Source organism: Nicotiana sylvestris, chromosome 1 (assembly GCF_000393655.2).
Source record: "Nicotiana sylvestris chromosome 1, ASM39365v2, whole genome shotgun sequence".
Classification (NCBI taxonomy): Eukaryota; Viridiplantae; Streptophyta; class Magnoliopsida; order Solanales; family Solanaceae; genus Nicotiana; species Nicotiana sylvestris.
Window position 1 is genome coordinate 22,080,663 of NC_091057.1, and position 16,171 is coordinate 22,096,833.

General features: G+C 34.2%; 2 protein-coding genes across 3 annotated transcripts; both read right to left on the reverse strand.

Moving 5' to 3' along the window:
- Positions 1–3,745: 3,745 nt before the first annotated feature.
- On the reverse strand, positions 3,746–10,746 carry LOC104230677 (bet1-like SNARE 1-2). Of its 2 annotated transcripts, XM_009783540.2 has the most exons (6): positions 10,504–10,746; positions 7,900–8,056; positions 6,291–6,347; positions 6,156–6,215; positions 5,986–6,071; positions 3,746–4,114 (listed from the first exon to the last, which is right to left on the reverse strand). In XM_009783540.2, the coding sequence occupies exons 1-6, from the start codon at positions 10,515–10,517 to the stop codon at positions 4,087–4,089; spliced, it is 402 nt and encodes a 133-aa protein (XP_009781842.1). In that variant the 5' UTR covers positions 10,518–10,746; the 3' UTR covers positions 3,746–4,086. The 2 variants fall into 2 exon arrangements, with proteins under 2 accessions (XP_009781842.1, XP_070014621.1); XM_070158520.1 differs by lacking the exon at positions 3,746–4,114 and having other exon boundaries at positions 5,982–6,071; positions 10,504–10,629.
- Positions 10,747–13,069: 2,323 nt separating this feature from the next.
- On the reverse strand, positions 13,070–15,506 carry LOC104230678 (uncharacterized). The gene has a single exon (XM_009783541.2). It carries the CDS (start codon positions 15,174–15,176, stop codon positions 13,329–13,331), a length of 1,848 nt encoding a protein of 615 aa, XP_009781843.1. The 5' UTR covers positions 15,177–15,506; the 3' UTR covers positions 13,070–13,328.
- Positions 15,507–16,171: the final 665 nt, after the last annotated feature.

Here is a 16,171-nt window from a genome sequence, read left to right on the forward strand (position 1 = left end):
AAATCGCGCCACGTGTGCAAGTGACATGTTCTGGCTAATCAAATGCGGTCATGTCACACTTCAATTTGATTGGTCGGAAAGAGTTTGTTCTTATCATAACTCTTCCTTTCCACAACTATAAATAGGGGTCTTCATAACTCAGAAAAGACACCAGAAGTTATAACAAGAAGCAAGAAATAGCTCGTGGATCAAACGCTGCAAATTTTTCTACAAGTTTCAGACTTCAAGCAACCAAGTTCAAGTTCAAGAAATCAAGTTCAAGTTCAAGAACGAAGAATAAATCAAGTATTCAAGATCAAGAACGAAGTCAAATCAAATACAAGATGCTCAAGATCAAAGCTACTTGTTCGTGATACAATTCGTGGCAACAATCAAAGTGTTCGCGACGGTTAAATCAAATTCAAATTCAAGATCAAGCTCAAAGGCCCTTGAATTTATACTAGAAAAGTAGAATCAGAGGAATCATAGAGATTGTAACACTCAAATATTTGAAATAAAATACTACTATTGTTGCGATATTTTCGGTCTTGATTTTATTTTCTCGACGCAAATTTATTGTCTACAATGCCTTATAAAAAAATTATTAAAGGCAAAAGTAAAGCAAGAAACGACTCTTGCCTATAATGATTTTGACTGTGACAATGATAAGATAATTTTCTCTGAGGAGGAAAATTTCACCACTTAAATGGTGTTATAAAAGATCTTATAGTACAAAATTATTGAGAGCTCCGAAAGAGCAAATTTGTTACTATGCGAATAAATAAAATTATTCATAGCATTGGTGGTAGTAAATCTCAAAAGAAACTTTTTGAGTTTCAAATACATTAGCCAAAGTGGTTGGCATATTGAGACTATAAATGAAAGGAAGATTGAATATTTTTATATTACTATAATCATAAAGGGTAAATATGAAAAGTTACCCGATTTTTCTTCTATTTGTACTACAGATGTATAAGCATGATGGTGGAATCACATGCCACAAGTAAACTAGAGGTTTATCGAAACAAGTATTAGTTGGCATGACCGGTTGGTCATCCCGGTTCAATTATGATGCAAAAAATGATTGAGAATTCACATTGGCGTATATTGAAGAATTCGGAGATTCTTCAAGAATTTTCATGTATGACTTGTTCTCATGATAAATTAATTACAATACCAACTGGAGTTGGGATTGTATTCCCTAATTTTTGGAACGTATAAAAGGTGATATATATATGTATGGGCCCAGTCACCTGCCATGTGAATCGTTTACTATTGTATGATTTTAATAGATGCATCTATTGTATGGTCACATGTGTGTTTGTTATCAACTTGCAATTTGATTTTTGCAAGGTTGTTTGCTCAAAATATTATAGCACAGTTCCAGAATTTAAATTATTATAATCTATCTTGATAATGTTGGTTTAAATCCAAGTTAGTTTAGTAGAAATTCTATGCCTCCAATTATAGCTAAACAATTGGTTATGAGAACAAAACTCCCAAATAGAAATTTGGCATGATTTATATACAATATCACTTGTACGCATCTAGCCAAGTTATGATAAATTCTCCCTATCACAATTGGTTCAGGGTCAGGAACCAAATAATTTCCATCTAGAAATATGGATGTTCTATATGATTTAACTGTTCCACCACAATGCACAATGATGGGTCCCCAAAGAAAGTTGGGAATATGTGTTTGTGATCCCAGCATTAAGGGGAGAAAATTGGCAGCTGAAAAAGTAATCATGGAATGAATTATTATGAGTGTACATAGATCCTCGTACAAAAAAATGTGAACTTGAAGTTCAAGTGATAATTCATTTGTAAAATATTGCTAGGTGTATTTGCTGACCCATAGCTAAATGTTATATTTCAGCTGCTAATGTTCCAAATAGAATAAAGTCCATGATGGACATAGTCTATAGAACGCATGAAGCGAAATAGACTAATCGCTTCCAAAGATAAAACCCCTTGAAGAAGGAGAGGAGCAAATGATAAAGATGGTTATACTAAGGAGGCAAGTGCTTTGTAAGAGCACCATGACATAACACTTTATAAGACCTCATGGAAGAGGCTCATGTACTTGAAATAATGAGATCTCGATAAGTTATGTCTTTATCGTGTGATGATGGAACCGATGTAAAATGATTATCGATGATATTGTTGATATAATGTAGCGCTCAATATTTTTAATATTGACGAGGATCTTGAGCCCAAATATGTCATGGAATTTGGACAGATAAATGATTGGTCAATGAAAATTACGCAATTAAGATTGACTTCACTTAAAAAACGTGAAGTTTTAGACTGATAGTCCCAACACCTGAAAGTATAAAGCCAGTAGGGTGATACAAGATTTTACATAAATGTCCTATCATTGATTATATGAAAACATGTTCCCTTGTGACATGGTTCGTTGTTCAGATAATCTATTTGGATGTGAGCATAATGCCAAATTAAGATATTAAACAAGATTTCAATTACATTGAAGATGATACTGCATGCATAGCTCAATTGAAAGAAGGACTATCGAATGAGACAAAATAAAACGTATTTCACTAAAGTTCTATTTCAGACATGAATTATGTTCAACAAATTTGTTCAAGTGATAATTTGGCAAACTTCTTCGCAAGGTATTGCCAACCTCAGCAATTGAGAAGTTGTTATACATGATTGGAATTTATCGTCTTTGAGATATCAAGTGATATTTTTGTCAGGGGGAGTATAGCACGCGCTTCACTCTATTTCCCTTCGCACAGATTTTGTCTCACTGGGTTGTCCTGGCAAGGTTTTTAATGAGGCAGCAAGTAATGCGTATTACAAGATATGTGTACTCTTTTCCTTCACTAAGATTTTTTCCCACAGGATTTTTTCTTAGTAAGGTTTTAACGAGGCACATTATCTTTGGACATCCAATGGGGGTGTTATGAAATACTTGATTATGGTGGATGTTCCTAACTCCTAAGGGAGTAACACCCACTACTCTTCTCCATTAACCTCCCACTAGTTCTTACCATTATGGATATAACTCTCACACCTCCATGATCTTCTCCCATGTTCTCAATAGTTAATACCATGTTCATGGCATCCCTTTGCATTACCTATATCATCCTATAAATAGAGGGCTTGGGCATTACATTGTACACATTTGGAATACATAGAAGAAATAAGAAAGTTCTCTCTTCCTCTCTACATCTTTTGTCTATTTTATTGTTTCTATATTATTACTTTAAGCTTAGTTTCTTAACATTTTGAGCTTTAGAGTAATTACTTTAGTGGCCTAAGGCTTGAACCAGCATTGTCTAGGGCTTCCAATATCGGCTGCTCTACCTCGGGTAAATCTCAGACTTTTCCGTTTACGGGCATTTTTGGTCTTGATCAAAGGATTTGCTATAACCATTTAGTTATCAGTATATGATTTCCGTAGTACTTCATTAAACATGGTAAGTGAAGTTTGTTACCCAAAAGTTAATTTGTTGAATGGCTCCAAACATATTTGTTAAATTTGGTAATTAGTGACATCTGACTTCTAATAATATATTATGTCTAATATTTCTTCTTTACTTTTCTTTTCGAGCAAAGAACGAGTCTTGCACTCTTTCTTTAGAATGGAAACATCAATGATGTTTTGGTTTAATTTGTCCTCTTTTAATTTTATTTTTTTCCTTTTTTGCTTGAGTCTGCAAAATCAATTTCTTTGGTTAATAGAATATCAAAAGAGTAATACCAAAGTTACCGAACCACACAAATCGAAACCGGAAAATAAAAAAGCAAAACCATATTGAATTTATTTCGGTATGATATTGGTATAATATTTTTAAAACCTAAAATACTGAACTGAATTGTTTCAAAATCTTACCGAGCCAACCGATGAACACCTCTAGTCAAGTTTTACGCCACATTGCTTTCTATATTATTTTCCAAAGAATGTCTGAAAATAACTTCCTTTTCCCTGCGAAAATCAAGAGTCTTTGACATGATACAATACGAAATATACAATTTACTGTGCCAGTTTTCCCTATAAGATTGAAGAAGATGCCAGTTATAAGTCGTGTTTTGTGGTGTAGCCAAGTGGTTTGGAGAACAATCTTAGTAAACCCTGCCTCAACCATACATAAAATACATGAGAAACCTGCAAGAGGGAAAAGAAAATGAGATTAAGAACACACTTCTACGCTTCATCTCCCTTCCTCTGGTTTCACAGTTTATGTTTTCTGGAAACAATGAAATGATTCTTAAGGCATTCCACTGAAGTTCTTAAGATGATATAAACATACCCAACTAGTACACTGGTTTAAAAAGGGTAATAACCAGATTGAGTGCCATTGACTAAGTTTCATACAAAGACGGCCCAGACCATAACACAACTACCACTCCTCAAAAAGAAAAGGAAAAACTACTACTAATGCTACTGCACCTTAATCCCAAACAAGTTAGATGTCAGCTATATGAATCATCATCCTTCCATGTAAACTTGTCTCAATATATCCAAATAATTTAGATTCTCTAACGCTAGAAGTTCTCTACATTTTCTATTGGTACACAAATCTCCTAATTAAAAGACTACCAACAAACCATGAACCCAAAGTAAGAATTCGAGCATGACTAAGTTTTAATATCAACTAATTGGTATCACTTGTATGAATCTTTTCTTCCATTTCGCTTTCACAGAACCATTTTCCATCAAAAGGAGGAAAATGACATCCTTAATTACCTATAGGCTGAAGTCAATTTCCTTACAATTATCTTAATTTTTTACTTCATATTATTTGCTTCAACTAACATTTAGACCTTATTATTGATCTCTACTACTCAAAAGTTTCATCAAAACACTCTACAATATGTTAATATATGATTAATCTTTAATATATAGTTTTTCTGGAAATTACCAACCAAACACCAGAAAAAAATTCAAACATTTTCCATGGAACGTGACTTTGGTAGTACCAAACACACCCTCTATCATACGCTTTCTCCAGATCTTTAAATGCCAAATGCAGATCCTTCTTCCTCTCTTTATAAATTTCATTAATCTTCTTAGCAACAATATAGTTGTGGAGCTGCTAGGCATAAATTCAAACCGGTTTTGACACTATTGTAATATCCTTGAGTCTATATTCTATCGCTCTTTTCCTAACTTTCATCATATGACTCATAGGTTTAATGCCACGAGTTCGACAACTTTAAACATCTCTTTTGTTCTTATACATTGGAATCCAGGTATTCTTTCTCTAGTCGTTTGGCATCTTTCGATTCCTAAGTATAGCATTAAATAGTTTGGTAAGCCATACTACTCAAACCTCTCCAAGATACTGCCAAACTCTAAAGGAAACCAAAATAGCTGAAAATGATATGATCAAACAATTTACTTCATATAAAACAAACCAATAATTGGTTTTTACGTCTCATTAAGGGACATCAAAACATCTTAGGACGGAAAATGGTTATACCCAGTTCTGAACTTCTGATACATTGATTTAAGTAGGTTTCTAGCATAGGCTCATTGACAGCCATCAATTGCCTCAATCAGATCGTCATATCCAAACCTAGCACCTTAATTTAGTTTTGGTTGTAACCGATAATCTCACTCTCATTAACAATTGGCAACAAAAAGTAAGCAATCCAAAGAAGAAAGATAAAAGTGTTGGCAGATATCCAAATAAAAACGTTGATACATGGATGGCATCATTATAGAGCGACCAATGACATGAATCATTAGGAACAAAGTTATCTTGCAAAGGTGAATAAACATCTGAGATGAGAAGTTAGATGTCTATTCACACTTGTCATTTTTCCACACTTCAGTTTATGGTTGTGGTTAGAGATTGCACCAAATTTCATTTAGAAAACTAAGGTGTTTTGCTTTTAGGATTGCTATCTTGATGGAGGCAGAAAGCAAGTTACATGCTTTCGTACTATACGGAATATTTATTATGGCAAGTCTTTGCATTTAGTGCCTCGCATCGAAAATGCAAACTGTAAAATACAGGTAGAGATATTTACCTAAATATGTAGTATATTAGGAAAAAGGAAAGCACAAAGTATCCGACAAGTTTGCACATTTTCCGATTTGATTTCTTCTCGAATACCTAAGAAAGTAAATGGGTTGTTAGAATTGCATTTGATAAAAGGAAATTAACGGGAAAACAACATAATTTATCACATGTGCTTACCATCTTGAATCGATCCATGGTTCCTGACATGATTCCTCTAGATGAATCCATCTCATTCCCCTAGTGGAATTAATCCAAGAAAGAAAAGGTTAGCAAGTAATGTACACAAAAGATTCACAAAACTAGCCCGCTTACCATTCGGTCTAGCATTCGGTTGTGGTTCTCCACCTCCTCATGTATGTCACCTGTCAACTGTCCAAATGCAAATATACCAAGTATCAATGCCTGAAGAATGTCCAAAATACATACCAGACGTGCTGGACCTCCAATACCAATATCATGAGTGCTTAAGAAGATTACACATGATACAACAACAGAAAGAATAACTTTCGTTTACATAGCTGTGAGCATCATGTCCTCTATACTTGTTGCACTTATGCAACTTCAGTAGGCAAAAGTTCTACGGAAGTGCAAACAACGAATTGAGCTTTGCCAGTGAAAGTAGCACCAGAAATATGAGAATGAATGATTAGAAGCCCACAGAGGGCCAAGGACACATTGTTTCTCCAACTTCTTGACTTTCAGAGAACCTCAGGCATTTAATCTTAGTCTTCTCATGTTTTTTTAAATAAAATCAGGTGCAGCTTTGGTTAAGACTCATATCACAAAAACAGTACTGCAGAGAATACCTTGACTCAATGCTCAGGCTTTCACCATAACAGTAGCATCAGACCTTGTAGTCCACAAGATGGCAATGAGGCCTAACTTTGCCATGGGCATAAGCGTGAAATTACAGTTTAGTGACAAATTGTTAGTGAAGTTGTAGGCATAAGAACATGGTCATAACTTTGCAGTTTTTGTTAACCATCTGGGACCGTCCTCTTTTGACACCTCACATGAGGATTGAGTGATAGACCTTGAAGATGAACTATGTTGTACTCCTTACCCAATAATGTTATGAGTTAAACACCAAATAATACAGCCTATCACTAGAGATTTGCTAAAAATCCGGTGAAACTGGGAATAGGAGTCCAACTTGGCTTTGGTGGCAATAGCACTTTGGTCATGTAGGTTAAAGATAAGATGCCATGATTATAGACCATATCGTTCTTTAAAAGGTCTAGCATTTTTTCCAAAACAAAAATATTCACCTTAAATTCTACCTTAATTTTGTGACAGTTACTGCAGATCCAATGATATCTAATTCAAACAGTTGTAGTGAATAAATTCAACTAGTGCACCATTACCAGGGATCCGGTGATACTAAGTGGTAGTTTGGTTAGGGGATTAGGAAAATAATCAACATAAAATCCCGCATAAACAATATTGTGTTTGGTTGGAGGGATTAGCGAATAAATCCCCGCATAACTAATGTAGTGTTTGGTTGAGAGTATTAAATAACCCCGTATTCAGCTATGCTGAGAGTCTGAGCATTATTTTATGACAGATAGAATGTAGAATAATACGTGTATTAGCAATACAATGATAAAAGTATTTAAAGACAAATATTCTTAAAGTAAGTAATTCCTACATAATATTCCGTGTACTATTACTCACCACATAAACAATCTTTGCATTATATTAACAATCCATCTCTAACTAGTATGTGAACCAAATCATCCCTAAGTAAATTGTATGAGATAAACTTTTGACACTTTTTAGAAATTCCGCTTAATTTCAAAGGTAGTTAAGCTTACACAAAAACCACAGCTCCTCAATGGACTGTATGCTTCAAAACAAAGAAAGAAAAGAAGTAATACCAAAAAAGGGGGAAGAAGAAGAATAAAGCATAGCAAAAACTTACTCTCTTTAAAAAGCTGACTCTGTCTTGTAAGCTATCCACAGCTTTGTCATTGTCTCGTTCATCAAGATCACGAGGATAGGAAGATGAAGCACTTATACCACCTTCCTCAATACTATCGTAGTTATCAAAGAGAGCAGCTCTATGGGCTCGATGATCCCTGTAGAACAGGAAGTTCAAATTGCTATTTGTAAGGCCATGAGACAAGAATAATAGACTTCTGGATAATATTGCATATATTAGCAGTAGGCAACTACATCTATTTCTTTGATATGTCATCTCATTGGGACTAATTAGCTGCAGAAGAACCCTCACCCACCCACCCCCCACCCCGCCCGGTGATATAAAATAGATTATGTGAGGCAGGAAGAGCTGCTCATCTGGTGTATATGCAGATACGTGAAAGATACAAGTTTAATGTCCAGATAATATAAATTAGATGTGAGGCCTTTATTTTGAAAAATCAGGAAAGAGATATCCTGGCACATAAATTGCTTGTAGCATGAGTGCACACCCTAAAAGAGAAACAATTCATACCCTACCCCCACATACAGAGAGTATTGGATCAAATTCTGACTTCCCAAAATCCATGTTACATGGAACCTTCTTTTGCGTTGATGTACCTACATCGAGTGGCTGTAATGTGAATATGGGTACATCGTGTGGATTCTTCAAACAACAACAACGACCCAGTAAAATCCCACAAGTTGGGTTTGGGGAGGGTAGTGTGTACGCATACCTTACCTCTACCCCGAGAGGGTAGAGAGGCTGTTTCCTATAGACCCTCGGCTCAAGAAGACCAAAAGAGACAATATATCAGTACCATCAACAAAAAACCCGTAGGAATAATAACATCCCAAGAATCAGTAAATAGATGAAAAGCAAAAATAATAACCAGTAAATAAGGACCGACACTATGAAAACGGAAGAGTAGTGTGAACACAATGTTGACCACCAGCAATCTAAGAGTAAACCCTATCAGCCTAGCCTCACACTGGTACGAGTTAGAAATATGCTCAACTACCTCCTAACCTACAACCTTAATGCTCGACCTCCACAATTTCCTATCGAGGGCCATGTCCTCGGAGATCTGAAGCCTCGCCATATTCCTCCTGAAGAACCGTCTGGATTCTTCAAAATGCACTAAAAATTAGCAAAACCTGCACGTTCTCAATTCCCATACTAAATACTTACACATATCCATATTTGATACATACATATGGCTCGGTTCTTGTATCACAACTCAAAATAATTTAACAAGCATTAAAAAGAACTGCAAGAAAGCATGACAACTAGCTGAAGTCTCCAGCATGGGTTGGCCATTCATGATCAATAACAATTAACTATATCTCAATCTCAAACTAGTTGGGGTCGACTATATGAATCCTCTATATACATTCCGAAAATAATTTTTGATTATCTATGATTGCAATAATTACTTTAACATTGCGCCTTCTCTTTCTGAGTAGTCAAATACTCAAATAATAGGCATGTTCCCATGAGTGTCAAAGTCCAAATAAAATATTGCTTCTTCAAGTACATTAGTTTTCTTTTTCTGTAATATATCCCTCTTCAAAAGTCCAAGTTCCTTAGCAGCAAACGTCAGAAACCCAGCAAAAAGAACATTTACTTGGCACATAAGAAATCAGTTCATGATAGCTGAATGCAATCCTTTCTTATGTCTTCTATCTTCTAACCCCAGTCTAAGCTTCAATCATATATTACAATACGCCCTCCAGATATCCAATTATTTCTCATAGGTTCGCATCATGAATTCTATATCAGTGCATTTAAACTGGCATCTTAATCCATCTAAGTGCCACGATCATGAATTATTCTTCCCAGGTATTCAGCCAAATCTTAACATTGATATAGGCTGGTCATAAGCTCCTATTGCATTTCTTCCTTCAGACTAGACAATTCATGTTTCGACATACTCTTGAAAGAAGTATTCCAAGTACTTTCAACTGCTCAAGTATGCCTCATGCCCAGAGACCAAACTGTTCGACTAATTTCCCTAGAAATGAGTTAACCTGAGCCAAAACAATACTTACTATTTGCTTATCCCATAAGAAGCACACAACACAGAAAGCAAACTGGAGCCACGACAAACATGTCAATCCACTAAAAATCAGATCAATGTGCCACTACATATATAAACCCTCCGTCCCAAGTATTTTCTCCTTTTCCTTATTTTGGATGGCTAAATTTCAAAATTAGAACTTTCCATTCCAATGTAAACCATAACTTCAAGCTAAGTAACATGATTCGTGAAAAGCTTTTTATCAGGGGCGGAGCTAGTGTGTAGCTTACAGGTTCGGCCTAACCCAGTAACTTTGGTCCAAAACATATATTTTTTCTAAGAAATTCATTGAATATGTACAAATCATTAATTTAAAACTCAGAAACTTAAAAGGACTAGAATCCCAAACCCATAAGGTTCAAATCTTAGCTCCACCTCCGCTTTTTTTATGCACAAGGCCAATGGTGACATACATTAGCATACACTCAAATTCACATTCTTTGCGTTCCAATTGGCATGTATGTAAATACGAAGAATGCTTGTACATATGTAAAAGTGCAATAGAGAATCGAACAGAGACTGACCTCCGATAACTCATTGCAGAAATTCCAGCTCACAGTTATCACTGGTGATCCGAATTCAATTTATTTTTTTTGCATACGAGAGAAAATGGAAGATTATAGAAGTTAGGAGAAGAAAATTCGAGTAGAAATCTTAAATTGGAAGAGCAAGTGCAGATCTGGAAATTTTCTCTGGAATTTTCTTATTTATAAAACGAATCGAATTGGAAATGCTAGAAAGTGGAGAATAATTTGAAGAATGCTTAAGGTGGTGGGAAAAGAAACTGAAATTTTGAGTTAACCAATGAGAAAACCCTTTAGGCGAAACAGAGAGTAATCTCACGTGTCGGTGCCTATTGAAATGAATTTTTTTAATTATATTGACGTACTTATACTGTATTAGCCTTTATATAGTATTTGAATATTTAAATTTAAAATTTAAAATATTAAGTTGAAACAAATGTGATATATAAATTGAAACAAATGGAATATAATGAAGAGATAGTATTAATCTGTTAAAATAATAGCCTCGGCGTTTTATTTCATTTTACATAACAGTTTCTTCTTTTTTTCTTGTTCGGAAAAAGAGTCACATCTTTATAAACTTGAAAACTCGTTTTTTTTGAATTAATTTATCTTTAATATGCTCTTATAAGAATGACATGACATGTTAAACTTATTTTTTCGGTTTCATATGGAAATATTTGAGTGGAACAAAATGAAAGAAATAAAGAGAACTTTTTGATAAATAAACTAAATGTGTACAGCATATCGATAATGCCCTTAGAATTTTAAGGTCTCAAAATATGTCATATAATTCATATAAGAGACTAGGGGTGTACATGGATCGGGTTGATTCGAATTTTCTAATTACCAAACCAAAATAATTGTATCGAGTTATTAAATCTAAAGACCAAACCAAACCAATAAAAGTCAAGTTTTTCAATCTCGATTTTTTTCGAATTTTTCGGGTTTTTCGTTTTTTTTTAATAAAGTTTTCATAGCACAAAATATAGAATTTGTGCTCCAAATATTTCTTTAATCCTAGTAAAATAGAACTATATAAGGTATTTTTCAATAAAATAACATAAATATGAGATGAGTCATGGCATTGTACTAAAATATTCAACAATAAAGATAATAAAATCGCATAAAATAAGTATTATTAATAAGTCATAATGAAAACAAACATAATTTTAAATTACTAATAAGTTGCTAAAATAAGTACGACTAATAAACACTAATATTTCCATGACTAAACACTAAAAGAAAAATAAGTTATGTATTTTATCTAAACCATAGAAAAACTAAAAAATAGACATCCAACACTATTTTCATTCATAATAAAATTGAATTGAATGTCTTTTATTAATATTAGTATTGATTTGATATTGGTTTAGGATTTATTTGAGTTACTAATATTTATGAACTATAAAACTTATTGAAGTATCCAAAAATTATAAGTCCAAGCTTGAAACAATACGTGAAAAGATAAAACTATGAAAAAGCTTAAGAAATATTTATAAACTACACTACAATAAATATTTTTATGTATTAAATATATTTAAAACTTCTATACATATATTGTCGGATTGATTTGGTTTCGGTTTGATTTTTTTTAGTTAAAAACCAAACCAAATATGATCGGGTTTTTTTTTTCCAAAACCAAACTATAGTCGAATTTTTTTTCTCAGTTTAACTCGGATTATCGGGTTGTTGCGGTTTATCGGTTTCATTTGTACACCCCTACGAGAGACTGACATTACAGCTAAAATAAAATATTCAAACTACTGAGTCCAAATACAGAGTGATATTCTTTTTGCAAAGAACTAAAAATGAAGAGTAACATATAAAAAAGGTTTTTTTTTTTTTGCTAATGAAAGGAGATTTTATTAATAACACAAACAGAAATTATTACATGATGTGAACTAGACATATAGTACCAGTTCCGTATAAGTCTGCTTTTAGTTCATTGAAGATAAAAGGGGGTGGGCATACAAAAAACATAACATTTCTTCCCATTAATAATCCTTTCATTAATTTGATCGCAGTGGCCAAGCCACATGGTCATAAGGGTAGTCAGTTGACCACTCTTCGTCGAAAAATTACACTATGTATTTAGGTAAAATATTATGTTTTACATGTATATAACACATAAAACACCCTTTTTATCGGGAAAAAATATAACTTCTTTGAATAGCCTCAGAGAAGTACCTAGCTTCGCTACCGTTTGATCGTAACGAAAAATGTTACTTTGCACCTCATACAAGTTACAACTGACGCAAATTGGGTAAAGGTAAGCTATGTTTGAAGAGGGAAACTTGTGGGATCCAATATCTTATATTACCCAAGATTTGACCCTCAATAAACTGAGATGACAAGAAGCAAATTTGGTCAAAAGTATTATGTATAGCAGCTCCTGAAACTCAGGTGTAGACAAACGAAAACTCAGCTCCTGGAGTTTTAATAATTATGCCATGGTTATGGCTAACAAATTTTGTATATAAACTACAGCAATAGACAATAGATCAAATAAAGCAGTAATAATCTGTAATTACTATCTCAATCCATACCTCACAATAGAATTAAATGGATAACAAATAAAGAAGTCTATTCTGAAGATGAAGAACATACACAAACTAACTGCAATTAAATGGAGGTGCATAAATATGTACTTTCCTTGCTGTTCAACAACTTGCAATGAAATATTTAAATCAACACCAGAGAACCAGACATCTTTAATATGTCTGGATCTCTGATGTTGATATAGCGTCAAACTATATTCTAATCTATCATACAAATGCATCAAATTAATAAAATTACCACACTAAGTAAACCAATTCAAATGATCAAGAATGAAAAGAAGTTCCAAATTGCATTTGCCACTCCATACAATCTTCAAAATCAATGCTGCTCGCGCAGTCCAGTAAAGCATTTTGCTGTTGCTCAAACCGGCAAATGTAGTTTAATCCAACAAGCAGCTCGCAAATTACTGCCTCCATTTTCTGACAATCAGCAAAATATAATGTCTGAAGAAGGAGAACATTAGTTCTCTTAACAATCTGTTGCTGCTCAAAATTTCGCTCGCTTTGCCACCTGATCATATTATGTGCCAAAGGTGCAAGCCATTTGAGTAACTCTTCAAGCCTTTCTTTCCAATCGTGGGCAAGAGGCGCGTCATATATGGCTAAACCTTTCATATATGATCTCAGACTAGACTTCAAAGTCTTTCTTAAGCTTGTCGGTAACATCTGATATAGATCATCTCTCCCTTCGTCGCCTACCAGATGTGGATATTGAAGCAGCTTTTCTATGACAATAATCACATTTGCATAATGTAAAGCTAAAGCACGGCCTCCAACTGTTGCAGGAGGAGCATACAACAACGTTACCCTACTTTTGGGACCATGTTTTGCAGCATCAGACACACAACTCTTTAGCTGTCTAGCATTTTCGTTTAAACGGATACTACTAGGAGACCTATTGAAAGAACCTGAAATGTTAGATTGCTCCCTCTTTGTACCACTTGAAACACTACAACAACCAGATATCTGACTACTTCTATCATCAGTCGCAAGATCGTTCTCAACATCCGTTTTTGAAGCAGAACTCAAACTTAGACATTCCATGAATAGCCTCCCAGGTCCCATTCCACACGCGAAATTAAAATTCTCGGACCCAAATAAGCTCCCTTCGTTTCTTCCAACCTTTGTTAGAGCATTGTGGCTCGTGCTCCTCTTTCCTAACGCTCCTCTCTCAGTTTGCCCCGAGTGACACCTACCGTTGCTATTCCTCAAAACAGACTTCTTGAAATCAGAATTCACCACTTCAGACCTCTCACTGGAGTCTCGTTTCAGCTGCAGTAAACCGCCACTGCAACCAATTTGCAACCCTGCACCCGAATTCCTCAAAAGGTCCCTCTTTACGAGGGCATTCCCAAACACGCTACTAATCCGAGCATAAACAGTACACACAGTCCTTGCCAATAGTTCAACAACTTTATCATAAGTCTGATTCCAAAGTGAAACATCTTCTAAATGCTTCACATCTTGTTTCTGCCAAGCCAACTTCTGTTCGTACGCTTTTCGACTCTCCTCATGTTGATTCTGCTGAAATTTCTTTGTTGCCATTTCCAATTCATTCAATACAGCCATCTCACAATACAAACTAGCTGTTGAATTCACATACCTCTCCATTTTCTTTACCATTCCCTCCATATCCTTAACCAGAAATCCCAAATCTTTCACATCAATTACCCCACAAATAATATCCCCATATACATGCTCAAAACCTTGTAAAGCACTAATTGTACATTTTTTTCCAAGTCTAGACACTACACTAGCAACTCTATTCAAATCATCAAGTTTTTCAACAAGTACTAATTCTAATAAAACCTCTTCATCTTCAGAAACTAAAGCCCTTACTCCTAAAGATTTAAAGATCTCATTTTTAAGCTTTAAAATCTCAGAATCAGTTAAAGATTTATGAAGATGAATAATTTTAGACATCATATTAGCTACTTCAAATGATAATATCCCTATAACTTGCTTCTCTTGTTGGTTTTGGCTTTGGCTTTGGCTTTGGCCTTGTTTTTTAACAGACACTAATTTCTTTGAATTTTCTATAAGTAAAGAATGTTTTTTTACATTAGTACTTACCTGATTTCCCATTCTTAAACACCAAGGTTCAGCCACCATTTTGAGAAGTGAAATGGAGTTTTTAACAGATCTGTAAAAGATGGGTGAAAATCAAGAAAGTTGAAGTGGCTATTTTTGTAATGAAAATGTTGAGGGAATGAAAGGATAAAAGAGGAAAATTTGGAAGTGGGTTCATTGATTTGGTGCTGAAAAAAGTGGGAACAATGTAGATGAGTCAAGAAATGCGCATGGTTTGTGGGGAAAAAATGCAATTGATTTGATACAAAAGTGAAGTAGTGAAGAATGAAATTGAGTGGTTTTAAAGAAGAGAGGTTATTTTTGCAAAGGAGGAGTTGCTCTGCGTGTGAGAATTTGTAATGATTTTTTTGAAAAGGCAATGGCAGTTTTGAAGAGGAAGATGAAGCCAAAGCTGAAAGCCTCAACCCCCCCACCCCACCCCACACACACACAACCACCCCACCCCCTCGTACCAGTACCATAATGTCACAAAAATAAATATATAATGAAAGAATATACTATATGGCAATACTAAAAATTTTAATATCTAGTAGTCTTCGTCACCATAAGAATATATCAATAAATTTAGATAAATATTTTAGCAGCAAAAATATTCAAATTCAAAAAGTTTCTAACAATCTAAACTAGCGTTTGGACATAAATTTGGTTAAAACCTGGAAAAAAGTTTCTGAAGTTATATTGAAAAATAATTTTTGGAAGTTGAAGTTATATTTGGACATGCATTTTATTTGAAGAAAAGTTGAAGTTTCTAAGTGAAACAAAAATTTCATCCAATAAATGCCCTAAATTAGTTTTTAGGAACTTGAAAAAAAATTATTTTTTTTAAAAAAAAATTGATCATATGTCATGAACCAACACTATTTTTTTTAAATTTTTTTTTTTAAAAAAAAAAAAAAGCCAAAATCAATGGTTAAACGGGAGCGAAAAAGAATGGTAGTCGTATAATACCTTTGTTGGTTATATTTTTTGTTCTTTTTTTTGGGTGAATAAATTTTTGACTCTATGAATTTACTTCA

Bases quoted from the DNA above. Each gene is read 5' to 3' on its own strand.
- LOC104230677 (XM_009783540.2), bottom strand. The intron at 6,348-7,899 runs GTAAGTTTTTGC...GCATTTGGACAG, and splicing joins GAGTCAGCTTTTTAAAGAGA to TTGACAGGTGACATACATGA. The intron at 4,115-5,985 runs GTAAATATCTCT...TCCCTCTTGCAG, and splicing joins CTAATATACTACATATTTAG to GTTTCTCATGTATTTTATGT.
- LOC104230678 (XM_009783541.2), bottom strand. From the start codon at position 15,176: ATGGTGGCTGAACCTTGGTGTTTAAGAATGGGAAATCAGGTAAGTACT.